At 36.1% G+C, this 18,469-nt stretch overlaps 1 protein-coding gene across 1 annotated transcript in view; it reads left to right on the top strand.

Moving 5' to 3' along the window:
• TRDN (triadin) overlaps positions 1-18,469 on the top strand; it is a 310,496-nt gene that overhangs the window by 94,823 nt on the left and 197,204 nt on the right. The window contains exon 11 of the mRNA XM_037731458.1: positions 683-760. Within this exon, the coding sequence (XP_037587386.1) occupies positions 683-760 (78 nt within the window). The remainder of the gene's footprint in view (positions 1-682; positions 761-18,469) is intronic.

Raw genomic sequence — 18,469 nt, 5'->3', positions numbered from 1 at the left:
ATGGCCTGGATGGTATTGGTTAATTAAAGAAATCTCTTGGGATAAAGAAGAACTTGGAAATGATTGTAGGTTTTCTTTCTTTTGTTATAGCTCATAATAAACTCAGAGACTTGAGAGAAGCTCTCAAGGTTCTATAAACCTGAATATATTTTCCCATTGGCTAATTATTTACTTAACTACAGGTCATTTATTATGGTGGAAAAAATATATCTGTTCGATATCAAAAGGCCTATGAATTTCAACTTTCTTTTATTGGTCCTATTATAACATTTGAGAATTTTTAGTTAAATGGAAAAAAATAGTGATTTCTTTTATATTAAGACTCCCCCTCAGCTTCTGGGATTTTAGTTTCCATAATTTAATGTGCATTTTAAAGATAAATTGCTTAATTTGAGTGCGTGTAAATTTTCTATTAATGAAGTCCAGTAGATATATTTAACATTGTATATACATCTCTGAAAAATAATGTATTCTGAAATGGCTCTGAAGATAACTGAATTTGTTAAGGTAGCTTCTTAAAGATCTCACTTAATAACAGCTTTCTTATTGCATAATAATATGATTTATAATTGGCTTGGTATTATGAATTATGCATGTAGGGGACAGATCTGGCTTTTTAGTTGTGGATATTAGATATGTTAATACTTTTTTTTCAATGCCAATGTCTACATTGTATGTACAGGACAAAGCCCGGCCATTCCACCTCCATTACCGACAGAACAAGCTTCCAGTCCCACCCCGGCATCACCTGCCCTTGAAGGCAAGTATTTTTTTCTTCATAGATCTCTATTGTAGATAAAATATAATATAGAAGAGCAACCATAAAAAATAGTAACAAAGCAACAGCAAAATCCAATATGTTCTTACATACCTTTAGTACATATAAACTACAATTTACTTTTTCTAAAATTGCAATTTGCTTCTTTTTAGGCAATCAAAAATGTCCCCTTAAGATTCTATATTGGTGACCTTCAGTTTTCAGAAGGATGTCCACTTTAGCACTTTGGGAATCAAGCAAAAAAATATACAGGGACAAACAGATAAGGCTATGCCTTGCAATTCTTGCAATTTACCACAACTTGATCAATTTAGTCTTTGAAGAGTCTGGTACCAGATTTGCTGGGTTTGAATCTGAGCTCCACCTTTTCCTAGTTTTATAAATTTGGGAAGTTATTTAAATTAATTCTTCATGAGTTTTGCCATCTCTAAGATGAGATAAGCAGAGCACTGATCTCCTACCATTATTGTGAGAATTGAAAATATATATATATACTCACAAACACACACACATAAATATATACTGTTGAATGTATATGTATCGTTTATAAGTGCTATATACAATTGGTAGTTAATACTACAAATAATTCTTGAAAATATGATATCTCAAGATCAGCATTGTAATAAATTTTGCTGGAAATTTAAAGTCATTTCTTTAAGTCTTCATCCATTTCTTCAGCTTTTATTAAATCCCAACCGTGGGATCATTCTGGATATTGTCCAAAATACTGGGGATTCAGAGATGAATAGAAAACAGTTCCTTCTCTATCAAGACTCAATTTGCAGATGTAAAAACACCAGTAATTAAAGCTAAAAGCCTCGTTATTTTTTTACAAGAGGACAAATGGAGGTCTCCCTCAGATCACAGCCTCCTCTACAAAAAGGTAGAAACCTCTAGCTCTGTCCCATATTGGAAAGGATTTTCTGTGTGCAATGTGGATGCCCCAGCCTGCTTGTTCAACAACTGCCCATTGGTTTTGGCTACCCCTTGAGACTAAGTGATGACACTCATAAGGATTCATCCAGGAAGAGGCTACTATTGTGTATCACCTACCTAGAGAGTAAACAAGTGATTTAGAAACAACCAGTCTAAAAACAGAAAATAGAGAGAGAGAAAAAAAAAATCAGAGTTACATTTCTTTTGGCATTTGGACTATAATAGTTCATATGACTTGAGAGAATTTGACACAGAACTGACAATCTCTCTGACCAAAATGTTCACTGGACAAGAAAACACCTATAAATAATAACATTGCCTTAATTTTTCATGGGATTCTAATTCTGTTGTTGTTTCCAGATGGGCATAAAGCAAGGAACTCAGATTTCCCAACTTGAGGGAGACTTTGATAGTCAGATTATTCAAGCGTTTGGCACCAAGTTATCTCCTAGCAGAGGTTCATGAAATACCAAGTAGCAAATATTTTGCCTAGCAATCTGTCACTTAGAAAAGGATGTGTCAATTGTTAAGTAGGACACTTGGGTTCTGTTATTTCCTTTAAAGAGCAATGTAATTTGACAGTTCATCCCAGAACCTAGTACTGTGTTATGGTGAATAAAACAACAAGGTTTGAGGATCACAAGACTTTGTCAGTTTCTTTTCTGAAAACGCAGAGCATGCTAACCCTGAGCAGCTCCAAGAGTCTATATTATCAGGCAATGCTGAGATCATGGGCTTTGTCAGGGCTTGCAGATGTGCTGCTTGTGACTTCATTAACATAATTGATTAGGAGCTAGGACATATTTAGTATTAATCAAGCTGTTTTTAGTGAGGCTGATTATGCCAGTCCTCTTGATGCACTATTTTAGTCTGGAACTTCCTTAGAACCAAGTAGAAAAAAAAGAAAGAAAGAAAGAAAGAAAGAAAGAAAGAAAGAAAGAAAGAAAGAAAGAAATTCTATAAAGGCTTTATGTAAAAAAAAAAAGAAAATTTCATGTGGTACTAAAGTATGCTATTTGATCTGAGGAATGCAATTATAATAGGTCAAAATGTAGGAGCACATACATATTTCAATTTTAATGTTTTTTAAAACTAGAGCTCATGTATAGACTAGATTATTAATTTGTTCACAGGAGATTAATAAAACTTCATTAGTAGAAATCTAAAAAAATTGTGGATCTCTTTGTGGGTAAAAGAATACTACACATCTATAAATCTGAAAAGCCAATACTCCACATCTGTAAAGCCCATATATAAAAGCCTTCTTTGTGCTTTCATAGCACTTAAGAAACGAAACTTCCCACAGCACTTGCTTTGTTCTGGGAAGTATCTGTGTACTTCTTATCTCAGTCCACTTATTTAGTGCCTCGAAATTGGTCTAACCTTTCTTGGATTTCCATGTTTTCCCATATTGCATTCTTTGTCTGCTGTAATGAAGTTTTTATTACTTTGAATTTTTGGATACAAAGGGATTAATTATATATTAAATCATTTATTTCCTTTGACTCTTATTTTATTTTTTAGAATTTGTTTGTCCAGGAATAATTGGCTACAATAGGCTTTTAAAAGATCTTATATAATAACTACTTCATATCATCATTCTGGTCATTGTTATTAATTTGTATTTAATTATGGATATAACTGAAACTAATTTAAAATGAATTTAAGTATAATGTTAGTTCTCATATTTTAAACAATTTTTAATTTCTGTGTCTGTTGGGAGCTCTTACAGGGGCTGAAATAACTACCAGTTCAAAGGAACACTGTAGTTATCCATTCATTTCACGAATGGAGCCGAATTGCGTGAGTTGTTTTCCTCAAATCAAGTAGTTCCTTATAATATTAACATTATAGGTAATTTTAGCTCTTAGCATGAAAGGTCCTTTATCATCAAATGTTTTTCAGCATTCCTGCTAACCTCTTACCCCAAGAACTGTATTTCTCAGACTCCTCAGTGGTTAGACAGAACAATTTGAGGCAATGTTGCCAATCCTCTTCCCAATTACCAAGGAAGGCAGAAAAGCTGTTTTATAAAATCCTTGTATATGCAAATTTACCACATATGATTCCATTCATCTTTAATCAACAATACCAGATGATTTATTTCTCCCTACTTTCACCCACAAGTAATTATTGGACATTTAGTATAAAATTACCAGGATTCCTCTGTTGTAACAAAGATGTGGAAGAAATAAGTTAAGTTCTACTTAAATTACTTTTAATATTCCATTAAGTACCTGCAGTCTACATGAATGAAGCTGAATACAGAAAGGTAAATTACTATGAAGTACCATATATCTTGTTGAATAAATATATGACTGGTACTTAGTGTTGCAATTATAAATAATGTTATAAATGCTATCACTTGTATATTAACAAGAGAACTCTAGAGAGAAGACCAGAGTCTAGCTCAGTCTCAGCTTTGATACTAATGAGTTGTATGGTCTTTGACAAATCAGTTGACTTCTTAGGACCTCCATTTCTTCACCTATCAACTGCGGGGACCAAACTTAAATAGTCTCCAAAGTCCCTCTGTGCCTTTATACCCAAAGATTTCATGCCTATTTTTTTTCAGGCTGGTGGATTGGTAATAAACTGCCATAAAAACAGAGTGAACCCTACATATAAACCCTACATAGCTTTGCCTAGTGGTTAAATAGCTGTGATAGATATGATAGAGATGTCAAACTTGTTGGGACAATGGATAATACTATGAAACATTATTTACTGAAACCCAAAAATAAGCTACATAGATCATAAAGGCTGTCGAAGTTAAGAGGAAGATGAGATATGAATGAGGCAAGGTTATGAAGTGAAACCACAAGTCTTTCATTGAACCATAAAGAGAAAGTTAGTTGAATTTGTATAGATACAAAGGAGAGAGTAACATTATATAAAATTTATTAGAAAATAATTTTTTACCATAGGATGCACCTGAAGACAATATTCTACAGGAGCTAGTAAGGTTTTATTTATAGTTCTATTAAACCAAGAACTTTATTACCTTAGCTCCTCAGTGAGATATAGCCTGAGAAGTAAAAAATGAAATAAAATAATAAAATTGAAATTTGGCCTCAGTTTTTATTTTATTAATTCTATGACATAATAGATATTATTGAACTTCAGTTCAACATAATATTTTTCTTTGTTTTGTGGAGAAATAAAGTCATATCTTTAGGTGATTTTTAATAGGATTGGTCTTTAGTTATAAATTATGATGAATTATTTAAACCTGACTACTTTTACCACCTATTTGATTTAGAGAGTTGCTAATAACAACATAGCACATTTTCCAGCACACTTAGTTACTCAACAATTGGTTGCTATTAATATTATTTTTTTTATAACAGGAGATTTCTTATACATATAAAAAACCATTGATTTTATGGTAGCTTTTTACTGGTATCCATAGAAGCTAGTAAGGTGATTGCTTTCATGACATCAGTCAGTATATGTAAAACCCTAATATGGTTTCTCAATACAGGACTGGGACCATATTGTGGAAGGCTCTGTGCACACAGCTAAAGCTTTTACATCTCCTTACAGACTGTGTGGTACTGCTTAGGCAATTGAACAGAGAGTAGTATGATTAGATTTGTCTTTAAGATTATGTGTTAACTATAGAAAGGGTAGATTGGTGAGGGGTGAGCTTGAGAGTTGGGACTATAAGACAAATTTAGGAGAATATTGCCCATGGGAAGACTTATTCTACTTTTCTTTTAAACAATCACATTTTACTCTCAAAACAACTGCAAGCAGTGAATATGATTTATGTCATTTTACAGAGAAGATTGGAGAAATCAAGTAAATTGCCTAAGATAACACAGCTCTAAAAATTGTATAACTGGAATTGGAAGCCAGGTGTCCCCTACCAAGGCTCAGTCTATTTCTGTTTCCTGAAATGGCAATTAAGTGTTAGAGCTGAGTATAATTGCTAAAGTTCTTATCTGACTTGGTTAATTGAATGGCATTAAGAATGAAAACAGGTTTTGAGAGATAATAATGAGTTCAGTTTGAGGCTTGCTGAGCGTGTTGAGGTCCCTGGAATACTTATATGAATAGTTTAAGGTAGCTTAATAAATATATTATTGTTAAAGCTTTTCAGGGTTATGGTGCAGCATTCCAGAGCTAGTCAAAGTAGGAAGGCTTTATCATTCCTATACCTGAAGAGGCAAGGGAATAGTATGGTTTAGACATCCAGAAAGACTTATAGCACTAGGGAAGCAATGTCTGAACAGAACACCTGAAGATTGTGTCCTTCAGTAGGGGCCACAACCACCAACCAATGATGGTTGGTTGTAAAATGATGTATGTGAAATTCTCATTGATCCTGGGAGGAAACTAGAGAATGAATGCCCAGATCTCTCTATTTGTCCTACTCTATTATGTCTTGATGTTGCTCTTATAGGCCAAAACAGCCCACATTCAGAGGACATGGGGCTTGGTTAATGTAACCCATAAGAGTCAGGGTGGAGATGGGACCTGGAGAGAACATGGAGATTACCACATGTCAGGTGGGACGTTGAGCTTGATCTATACAGTGGCAATCTGCAGTGGGCAACTGAATATATGAGTCAGGAGTTTACCAATGAAAGAAATGTAGATACTGAAGTCATAAGTTAGCCCTGGCACAACATTTCTTGGAGTATGTTATGAGAAACTCTAGTTCTATTATATTCTTTGTTAAACAAAAAGTTTTCATGATAAAATACTTCTGGGCAGCTTAATAGGTTTTTTTCTTGTGCATTCACAATTGAGACACACACGTATCAAATGATGCAAAAATTCTGTATATTAAGGAAATCTGTTTAACTTTTTAAAACCCATTGTTCCCATTTTTTTAATCACAGAAATATTTCTGTTTCTGATTATACTTATCAATTTCCTAAGGAGCAAATGATCTCAAAAACACTCTATCATACAAAGGTTAGTTACAAATATAACTAAAGAGTACATCAGCTGTGAATCTGAGGCTGTCTAGAACACAGCGTAGACTCAAGAAAGGAAATGGAGAACACACTGATCTAATCAGCATTCTCCAGAGAAACAAAACCGATAGGAGATATCTCTCTATCTACTGAGAAAATATTATTTATTATAAAGGATTGGCTGATGCAACTGTAGGGGCTAGTAAGTCCGAAATCTGCAGGGCATGCAAGCAGACTGAGGCCCCTGGGAAGAGTTTATTTTGCAATCTTCAGTCTGAAGGCAGTCTGAAAGAAGAATTCCTTCCTCCTAGGTGGACTTCAGTCTTTTCTCTTTAAAGCTTTCAATTGATTAGATGAGGCCCATCCCGCATTACAGAGGGTAATCTGCTTTATTCAAAGTCTGTGATTTAAATGTGAATCACATCTAAAAACTACTTTCATAGAAATGTCTAGACTTATCTTTGGTCAAAGAAGTGTTACCAAAGCCTAGCCGAGTTGATGCATAAAATTAACTATCACAAATATCATTAGAATACAGACTGATAAAGCCAAGGATGAGAAAATATGAAGGAGAAAAGGGTATAATAGGCCCCAGTGCTTCAGAGAGACGGAAACACGAAGATTCCCCAGGAAAATTTAGATTTGTCAATTGGAAAATCATGCTCATCTGCTCTTGACTCTAAACTTTTTCTCTACTACATAAAAATGAGAGGACGCAGTAGTCCTGAGTTTGAACTAAAGATTCAACTGTAAGATTTTTATTAGTTTCCTGAACCTCTCAAAGACTGGGTTTCCTCATCTGCAAGGTGATATTCACTAGTAGTATTTACTAGTGCTTTTGGAAGAAAAAAGAATTTTGAAGAGGCAGCTGTGATGGGGGAGGCTTGGGAAACTAGAGTAAGAATAGAATCTTTAAAATATTTTGTTTTGGGTCATATGATGTTGACTATTTGAGAGATTTTAATAATGATTTAAACGTATCTTCAATTTTTCTTAAAATTTTAGACTCTTTTTTTTTTTAATTGAAACACTGAGCTAGGGTTTGACCTGAGGTAACATAGTTATATTTGAATTAATATGTTAGAAAGAACAAGTATAATTCAGCTTAGTGTCATGGAAAAGTAGGTAAGTATTAATAACCGTTGAGTAAATTTAAAAAAAACGCAAAAACAAATAGGTGGCAAAATATCAAAAAAATAAAAATTAAAAAAAGAAAGGAAGATGGGAAGAAATGAGAGTTCCCATGGATTTGAGCTATACATATATTTTAGTAGACAAGAAACTTGTATCTCTAAACTTATAACTTCCTTCTTTTGTTATGTTGGTTTTGATTTTTCATTATTGATTGTTAAAAAGACTTTTTGTGAAAATAGTTAACTTTTTCAAAGACTTTTTGTGAAAACAATTAACTTTTTCTCACTGACATAGCCATAAGAGGAAGTAGTTTTGTTTTTCTTACCCTCTACTTTTGTCAAGATAGCTAGGGGCATCTGTCTGTCTTGACTGTTCAGTAGCAACAGATATTTACTCTGAAGACTAAGGATGTTCCCCACCACGGGGAATCAGGAAAAGGGCCTTCTGTTGAGATCAGGGCTGCTTTCCTGCCTCACAGCCCTTTCCTAACTGTTAATGCTAGTATAAAAGAAATGTTTTTTTACCCGCATTTTGGCCTGTATAAGACCAAAGATGTTAAGGATGACATAGTTTGTGAATTTGAGTGAATTTGATCTATCACTTTCTTGTTATGCAATTCTAAGTGAAACTTTCTTGTGCCAGCAAATTATTTTTCATAAAACATTTCATAAAAAAAATTGTTTCCTCCAATGCTCTTGCTTACAAGTACCAATATTTCCTTATAAAACATTTGTTTGCGATTTGTGTCTGTTTGACGTATTTCTTCCTATTATACCAGCTTGTTATAATTCCAAATGGCATCATCCTTTCCCTCTCTAGAATGAGTGAGAAAAGTGACTGCATCTTTAAGACCAAGTGTGTTTTCCATAGTTGGAATAGAATCTTGGAAATTGCTCATTTAATAAAGGATAAAGAATGCTGTAATTCCAACACTTTGGGAGGCCAGGATGGGTGCATCACTTGAGTTCAGGAGTTCAAGACCAGCCTGGGCAACACAGCAAAACCCTGTCTCTATAAAAAATATAAAAATTAGCCAGGCATGGTGGTACATGCCTGTAGTCCCAGCTACTCTGGAGGATGGGGTGGGAGGGTCACTTGAGTTCGGGAAACAGAGGTTGCAATGAGCTGAGATCCCACCACTGCACTCTAGCCTGGGTAACAAAGTGAGACCCTGTCTCAAACAAAGAAAAAAAAAAAAGCTTGCTTTGATTAAATCAGAATTTTATATAAAAACATTTTAAATTTACTAGAATAAATCTTATATTAAGAAGTGGCAGACATAATGTGTTACTAGTTTGTTATAATCCGTAAGACATGGAAAAATATATGTAGTGCATCAGTTCAAATAAGCCTGAATTCAGCATATTGAAACTACTACAACTTAAAAAGTTGCAGTCTTTACACGGGCACTGGCTTCTATTTTAAGAACTGATATCCATTAGGCATAATTTTAAAAATTGAAAGGCTTTAGTTCAAAATCAGTCTTATATATTTGTTCAATATACTAGTAATTTTTTAAAGTCAAATCTTATTTTTAAATAGCTATTATTACTAATTTATTTAATAAATCAAGTCCAAAACTGTTATAAAAATAGTAGTATCTTTGAAATAGTACTTTAAGGTAATGTATATTTTGGTTTTGAGTTACAAACAACTTTTTCTTGTGCTGAAAATTTAGTCATGAAAAGAAAATGTTTCTAGGCATCCTTGACATTTTAAATGTAATGAAATACTTTTGCAATCCATTTCCAATTACAGAAAAATATAGAAAAAAACACGGATAAAATATGGAAAAAGTAATTTTATGTAAATAACATGATACTGTAAATGAAAAGTTGTTAGAAAAGAAACATATTTGTGTTTTCTTTACTATTTCTACAAGACACTTTGGGAAAGCTTACAATAAAACATCTTGAGTAAGCAATGATTCGGCATAAAAATTTAAAAGAGTTTTTTAAGAATTTCCAAATGTCAGCAACACCAGACAAACAAAAAAAAGCAATTGTAATTTATGGAGTTATCTAAAGAGACAAGTGCATGTGATCTGAGAACTTCTCCCCTGAGTACAAGTCAATAAACTTTGAGCATTTGCCTTCTGAAATTCAAAAGCACTGAGTGGAAAAATAAAATATTCCATCTCCCTTTCCTTCACCCATCTCACTGCTCTTTCCTTCTCTGTTTCTCTAACACCCCTCCCCCTTCACCCCCCTCACTACACACACACAGTAGTAGCCTTTTTTTTTTGTTTCACTTCTATTAAGAAAGTGAGAAAGAACAGATGTGGCAACCCATTTTAAATAAATGCAATCACTCATCTAAAAAGCTTTATCATTTCCAAAATGTTTGGGAGAAATTTACCTTATCCATTTTAAATGTTAAGTTTAATTAACATAGAAATATGTTTTGCAATTTGAAGTGTGTTAAATAATCTTTCTAGTTGCATTTCCTTTTGCATACTAAATTCAGAAATAGGAAAAAAAAAAACATGAAGTCAAAGAACTTTGGTGAGAGAGCTGAAAGATAAGACAGAGTGATGAGGTAAAAAGTGACACTTTTGCCGGGCACGGTGGCTCACGCCTGTAATCCCAGCACTTTGGGAGGCCGAGGCGGGTGGATCACGAGGTCAAGAGATCGAGACCATCCTGGTCAACATGGTGAAACCCCGTCTCTACTAAAAATACAAAAAATTAGCTGGGCATGGTGGCGCATGCCTGTAATCCCAGCTACTCAGGAGGCTGAGGCAGGAGAATTGCCTGAACCCAGGAGGCGGAGGTTGCGGTGAGCCGAGATTGCGCCATTGCACTCCAGCCTGGGCAACAAGAGCGAAACTCCGACTCAAAAAAAAAAAAAAAAAAAAAAAAAGTGGCACTTTTTTCTGCCCATGACTTAATCAGCTTTTAAGTTTTTTACAGAGTATATCTATCTCAAGCTTCATTTTTCATGTTGCAGGAGAGAAACAGTTTGTGATCATCTTTAGATTTAAATCTTCGTTCTGTCATTTACATCAGCAGTCCCCAACCTTTTTGACACCAGGGACCTGCTTCCTGGAAGACAATTTTCCCATGGAAAGAGGTGAGGGAAGGGATGGTTTCAGCATGAAACTGTACCACTTCAGATCATCAGGCATTAGATTCTCATAAAGAGCACAAAACCTAGATCCCTCCTATGTACAGTTCACAATAGGGTCTGCCCTCCTATGAGAATCTAATGCAGCTGCTGATCTGACAGGAGGCGGAGCTCAGGCAGTAATACTCACCTGCACTCTGCTCAAAGACAGAGTGATGAGGTAAAAAGTGGCACTTTTGCCGGGCCCGGTTCCTGTGTGCCCCGGTTCCTAACAGGACACTGACCAGTACTGACTCGCAGCACAGGGGTTGGGGACCTCTGACTTACATGACCTATGAAGTTGGCCACGTTAGTCATCTTTTCTGAGCCCCCTTCCTCAAAGGTTATAGGATGTGTAGACTTTCACCTGAGGATGAAGTATATGCTAATGCATGTAAGGTCGTGTACTTTATTCTATTAGTATAATTTCTTATCATCTTGAAATTACTATGGATCCAATCCAAACTAAAACATATTTTTTTACCGTGTTTGACCATGTAAAATAAAGTGATTATTAAGATCCTTTTATCACACCTCTTTGAAGCTCAAAGGGAAAAATGTAGTATGATATCTTTTTAAAAATCATTTTTCCATAAGTTATTGTGGTACAGGTGTTTTCAGTGGTGATTTGTGAGATTTTCATGTACCCATCATTTAAGAAGTATGCACTGCACCATATTTGTAGTCTTTTATTTCTCGTCTTTATTCCTCACACTCTTCCCCCAAGTCCCCAAAGTCCATTGTATCATTCTTATGTTTTTGCATCCTCATAGCTTAGCTCCCACATACCAGTGAGAACATATAACATTTGGTTTTCCATTCCTGAGTTACTTCGCTTAAAATAATAGTCTCCTGTCTCATCCAGGTCTCTGCTGTTAATTCATTCTTTTTTATGACTGAGTAGAATTCCATTGTATATATACACACCACAGTTTCTTTATCCACTCATTATTTGATGGGCATTTGTGTTGGTTCCATGATGTTGTAATTGTGAATTGTGCTGCTCTAAACATGCATGTGCAAGTATCTTTTTTGAATAATGACTTCTTTTCCTCTGGGTAGATATCCAGTGATGGGATTGCTGGATCAAATGGTAGTTCTACTTTTAGTTCTTTAAGGAATCTCAACACTGTTTTCTAGAGTGGCTGTACTAGTTTACATTCCCACCATCAGTGTAGAAATCTTTGTTAATCTCCACATCCATGACAATATCTACTGTTTTTTGATTTTTTTATTATGGCCATTCTTGTAGGAGTAAGTTAGTATCACATGGCGGTTTTGATTTGCATTTCCCTGATCATTAGCGATGTTGAGCATTTGTTCATATGTTTGTTGGTCATTTGTAGACCTTCTTTTTGAGAATTACCTATTCATGTCCTTAGCCCATTTTTTGATGGGATTTTTTTTTTTTTTTTTTTTTTTTTTTTTTTTTTGTTTTTTTTTTTTTTTTTTTTTTTTTACTGACTTGTTTGAGTTTGTTTGTAGATTCTGGATACTAGTTCTTTGTCAGAAGTATAGATTGTTAAGGTTTTCTCCCACTCTGTGGGTTGTCTGTTTACTCTGCCCACTGTTCTTTTTGCCATGCAAACGCTCTTTAGTTTAATTAGGTCCCAGCTATTTATCTTTGTTTTTATTGCATTTGATTTTGGATTCTTGGTCATGAAATCCTTGCCTAAGGAAATGTCTAGAAGGGTTTTTCCAATGTTATATTCTAGAATTTTTATAGTTTCAAGTCTTAGGTTTAAGTCCTTAATCCATCTTGAGTTGATTTCTGTATAAGGTAAAAAATGAGGATCCAGATTCATTTTCCTACATGTGTCTGAATAATTATCCCAGCACCATTTCTTGAAAAGGGTGTCCTTTCCCCACTTTATGTTTTTGTTTACTTTGTCAAAGATCAGTTGACTTTAAGTATTTCCATTTATTTCTGAGTTCTCTATTCTGTTCCATTGATCTACTTCCCTATTTTTATACCAGTACCATGCTATTTTGGTGACTATGGCCTTATAGCATAGTTTCAAATCAGGTAGTGTGATGCCTCCAGATTTGTTCTTTTTGCTTAGTCTTGCTTTGGCTATGTGGGCTCTTTTATGATTCCATATGAATTTTAGAACTGTTTTTTCTAACTCTGTGAAGAATGATGGTGGTATTTTGATGGCGACTGCATCGAATTTGTAGATTGCTTTTGGCAATATAGTCATTTTCCCAATATTGAATATAGCCATCCATGAGCCCGGGATTTGTTTCCATTTGTTTGTGTCATCTACAATTTCTTTAAATAGTGTTTTGTGGTTTTCCTTGTAGAAGTATTTCATCTTCTTGCTTAGGCATATTCCTAAGTATTTTATTTTTTTGCAGCTCTTGTAAAAGGGTTTGAGTTCTTGATTTGATTTTCTGCTTGGTTGCTCTTGAAGTATAGAAGAACTACTGATTTGTGTGCATTAATCTTACATCTGGAAACTTTGCTGACTTCTTTTATCAATTTTAGGAACTTTCTGGAGGAGTCTTTAGGGTTTTCAAGGTAAATGATCATATCATCAGCAATTAGTGACAGTATGACTTCCTCTTTACCTATTTGAATGCCCTTTATTTCTTTCTCTTGTCTGATTGCTCTGCCTAGGACTTCCAGTACTATGCTGAAGAGAAGTGATAAAAATGGACATCCTTGTCTTTTTCCAGCTCTCAGAGGGAATACTTTCAACTTTTCCCCATTCAGTATATGGTGGCTGTGTATTTGTCATAGATAACTTTTATTACATTAAGATATGTCCTTTTTATGCCAATTTTGCTGAGAGTTTTAATTATAAAGGGATGTGGATTTTGTCTAATGCTTTTTCTGCATCGATTAAGATGATCATGTGACTTTTTTTAAAATTCTGTTTATGTGATGTACTGCATTTATTGACTTGTGTATGTTAAACCATCCTCTACCCCTGGATATGAAACCCACTTGATCACGGTGAATTATCTTTTTGATATGTTGCTGGATTTGGTTAGCTAGTATTTTGTTAAGGATTTTAGTATCTATGTTTACCAAGGATATTGGTCTATAGTTTTCTTTTTTGGTTATGTCGTTTCCTGGTTTTGGTATTAGGGTGATACCAGCTTCACAAAATGACTTGGGGAGAATTCCATCTTTATCATTCTTGTGGAATAGTGCTAGTCAAAAGGATTCGTACAAATTCTTCTTTGAATGCCTGGTAGAATTCTGCTGTGAATCCATCTGATCCTGGACTTCTTTTGTTGGTAATTTTTTAGTTACCATTTCAGTCTCACTGCTTGTTATTGGTCTGTTCAGGGTATCTAAATCTTCCTTCCAACCCCAGGAGGGTCGTATTTTTCCAGGAATTTAACCATCTCTTGTAAGTGTTTTTTTGTTTATGTGTATAAAGGTGTTCAATAGCCTTGAGTGATCTTTTGTATTTCAGTAGTGTCAATGTCTCCATTTCTTAGTGAGGTTATTTGGATTTTCTCTCTTCTTTTCTTGGTTAATCTTGCTAATGGTCTATCAATTTTATTTGTCTTTTCAAAGAATTAGCTTTTTGTTTCATTTATCTTTGGTATTTTTTTCTTGTTGTTTCAATTTTATTTAGTTTTGCTCTGATCTTGGTTATTTCTTTTCTTCTGCTGGATTTGGGTGTGGTGGGTTCTTGTTTCTCTAGTTCCTTGAGGTGTGACCTTAGAAGTCAATTTGTGTTCTTTCAGTCTTTTTGATGTAGGCATTTAGGGCTATAAACTTTCCTCTTAGCACCACCTTTGCTGTATCCCAGAGGTTTTGGTAGGTTGTGTTATTATTGTCATTCAGTTTGAAAAATTTTTTAGTTTCCATCTATCTTGGAGAAAGTTCCATGCTCTATTGAATAGAATGTGTATTCTGTGGTTGTTGGATGAAATGTTCTGTATGTATCTGTTAAGTCCATTTGTTCCAAGGTGTAGTTTAAATCCATTGTTTCTTTGTTGACTTTCTGTCTTGATGACCTGTTTAGTGCTGTCAGTGGAGTATTAAAGTCCCCCAGTATTTTTGTGTTGATGTCTATCTAACTTCCTAGGTCTATTAGTAATTGTTTTATAAATTTAGTAGGTCCAGTGTTAGGTGCATATATATTTAGGACTGTAATATTTTCCTGTTGGACAAGACCTTTTACCATTATATAATGTCCCTCTTTGTCTCTTTTTACTGCTGTTGGTATCAAGTTTGTCTTGTCTGATATAAGAATAGTTACCCTTGCTTGCTTTTGGTGTTCATTTGCATTAAATGCCTTTTTCTGCCCCTTTACTTTAAGTTTATGTGAGTCCTTATGTCTTAAGTGAGTCTCCTGAAGGCAGCAGATAGTAGGTTGGTGATTTCTTATCCATTCTCTGGTTCTGCATCTTTTAGATGGTGCATTTAGACCATTTACATTCAATGTTAATATTGAAATGTGAGGTATGATTGCATTCATTGTGCTCTTCGTTGCCTGTGTATTTTGTGTTTTTTGTTTTTGCTTTTTAACTTAAATTGTTATTTTATAGGGCCTATGTGATTTATACATTAAGAGATTCTGGTTTGATGTGTTTTCAGGACTTCCTTCAAGATTTAGAGCTTCTTTTAGCAGTTATTGGAGTGGTGGCTTGGTAATGGCAAATTCTCTCAGTATTTGTCTGAAAAAGACTGTATCTTTCCTTCATAATATGATGCTTAGTTTCACTGAATACAAAATTCTTGGCTGATAATTGTTTTGTTTGAGGAGGCTGAAGATAGGGCCCCAATCCCTCCTGGCTTGTAGGATCTCTGCTGAGAAACCTTTTGTTAATTTGATAGGTTTTCCTTTAGACGTTACCTGGTGCTTCTGTCTCACAGTTCTTAAGATTCTTTCCTTCATCTTAACTTTAGATAACCTGATAACAATGTGCCTAGGTGATGAGCTTTTTGCAATGTATTTCCCCAGTGTTCTTTGCGCTTCTTGTATTTGGATGTCTAGGTCTCCAGCAAGATTGGGGTAGTTTTCCTCATTTATTCCCCCAAATATTTTTTCCAAGCTTTTAGAATTATCTTCTTCCTCAGGAACACCAATTATTCTTAGATTTGGCCATTTTACATAACCCAGGCTTCTTAGAGACTTTGATTATATATTCTTATTCATTTATCTTTTCCTTTGTTGGATTAGGTTAATTTGAAGACCTTGCCTTAGGGCCCTGAATTTCTTTCTTCTAATTGTTGAATTCTACTACCAAGACTTTCCAGAACATTTCACATTTCTAAAAGTGTGTCCAAAGTTTCCCAAATTGTTGATTTTCTTAAAGCTATCTATTTCCTTGACTATTCCTCCCTTCACTTGTTGTATAGCTTTTTGGATGTCCTTGCACTGGACTTCACCTTTCTCTGGTGCCTCCCTGATTAGCTTAATAACTAATCCCCTGAATTCTTTTTCAGGTAAATTAGGAATTTCTTCTTGGTTTGAATCCTTTGCTGGTGAACTAGTGTGATATTTTGGGGTGTTGAGGAGCCTTGTATTGTCATATTACCAGAGTTCGTTATCTGGTTCCTTCTCATTTGGGTAGGCTCTGTCAGAGTGAAGGTCTAGGGCTGAAGCCTGTTCAGATTCTTTTGTCCCATGGGTATTCCCTTGATGTAGTACTCTCTCCCTTTTCCTATGGATGTGGCTTCCTGTGAGCAGAACTGCAGTAATTGTTGTCTTTCTTCTGGGTCTAGCCACCCAGTGAGTCAGCCCAGGTTTGCACTGGTACTGTGGGTTGTCTGCACAGAGTCCTGTGATGTGAACCATCTGTGGGTCTCTCAGCCAAGGATACCAGTGCCTATTCCAGTGGAGGTGGCAGGGGAGTGCAATGGACTTTATAAGAGTCTTTAGCTTTTGTGGTTTAATGCTCTATTTTTGTGCTGGTTGGCCTCCTGCCAGAAGGTGGAGCTTTCCAGAGAGTATCAGTTGCAGTCGTATGGAGATGAACCAGTGGTGGTTGGGGCCCTAGAACTCCCAAGATTATATGCCCTTTGTCTTCTGCTACCATGGTACATAGGGAAGGACCATCAGGTAGAGGTGGGAGTAGGCATGTCTGAGCTCAGATTTTTCTTGGGTGGGTCTTGCTGTGGCTGCTGTGGGGGTTGAGGGTGAGATTCCATGTCAATGGAGTTGCGTACCGAGGAAGATTATGGCTGCCTCTGCTGAGCCATGTGCAGGTTGCCAGGGAAATTAGGGAAAGCCGGAAGTCACAGGCCTCACCCAGCTCCCATGCAAACCAAAGGGCCATTCTCACTCCCACCATGCCCTACCACCCAACAACCCTGAGTCTGTTTCCAGGTGGAGGGTGAGATGCGCTTGAGAACTTGCCCCAGGATACCCACCTCTCAGCTGCTAAAGGAAAGGGCTTGGTTCTTCCCCTGCCTGTGGAGCCTGCATGCCAGATTTGCACCCTCTCCTGAGTTCTGGGCCAGGAGGCTTCTCACCCTGTTCAAACTGTTACAGAGTTCAACTAGAGAATTCCTTCTCCTTGTGGTTTTACCCCCTGCTCCTCTGGTCACCCTCCTGATGGATCCCTGTGGTGCCAGGCAGGAATGGCCTGCTAGGGGACCCAGCAAGCTCCCAGGGCCTTTCTGCTGCTTCCTCTACCCTTAATTTTGCTCAGCTGTCTACATTGACTCAGCTCCAGGTAAATTCAGAAAGTTCTCCTGCAAAAAGACCTTCAGTTTTTACAGTGGGGGTGTGTGTTCGAGAGAGGAGGGTCTCCCTTTCCCACTTCCACATTTAGGGCACTCTCAGTATTTGGGGTGTCTCTTGGGCCCTGCAGAAGCAGTCCACTTCCTTCAGAGGGTCTGCAGGCCCTCTCAGGATTGCTGGTTTGTTCTTGTAGTTGATCTACAGCTAAAATTTACAATCGCCTTTTTTTTTTTTTTTTTTTTTTGAAACAGACCTCGCTCTGTCGCCCAGAATGCAGTATAGTGGCCACAGTTTTGGGTCACTGCCTGTAGTATGACATCTTGAAGAAGTTTGAATTTAAACAGATGAGACCTAGAGTCCTTTACACTAGGGCACTGAATTCTCAACTGTATCTGCAAGACATGAGCTATGACCGTACCTCAGTTCCTTCAACTATTGATAACAACATGCTATGTGCGGTTCAGGGTGGGCCCCTCAGTCCCTTTTAGACTCAGTCTGAGGTTGTATCCCCCAGGAGTAGCTTCCCACTCCACTCAGCTGAGCAGGGTTGCATGCCTCTCTTGACTCCTACATGCTTCACTTCTACCCTTTCACAAAGTCCTTGTTGTAATTCTAAACTTTCTCACTTCACGCTTTCACACCTGGTATTACTGGAGGAGGTTTTTAAAACTCCAAACACTGGCAAAGGATTTTGGCATAAGACTAGATAAGCATTTGTTGATTTATGTGACTAAATTGTATTAGTAAAGGTCTTGTGTAGTCAATGGAAAGTACTGTAGAATAGCTGGTTGTTAGTTGTTTGTTGTTAACAGCTGATAATGAGAAGAGAGAACTTCTGAGAATAATTCAGCTATCATTAAAGAAAAGTCAAGGCAAAGAAAATAGATTCAGAGTCTGAAAGGCCAGCTTAGTTATGCCACGTAACTAAAGTGAAG

This window comes from Cebus imitator, unplaced genomic scaffold (assembly GCF_001604975.1).
Source record: "Cebus imitator isolate Cc_AM_T3 unplaced genomic scaffold, Cebus_imitator-1.0 Scaffold400, whole genome shotgun sequence".
In the NCBI taxonomy this organism is placed as follows: domain Eukaryota; kingdom Metazoa; phylum Chordata; class Mammalia; order Primates; family Cebidae; genus Cebus; species Cebus imitator.
This window is presented reverse-complemented; position numbering and strand designations above follow the sequence as displayed.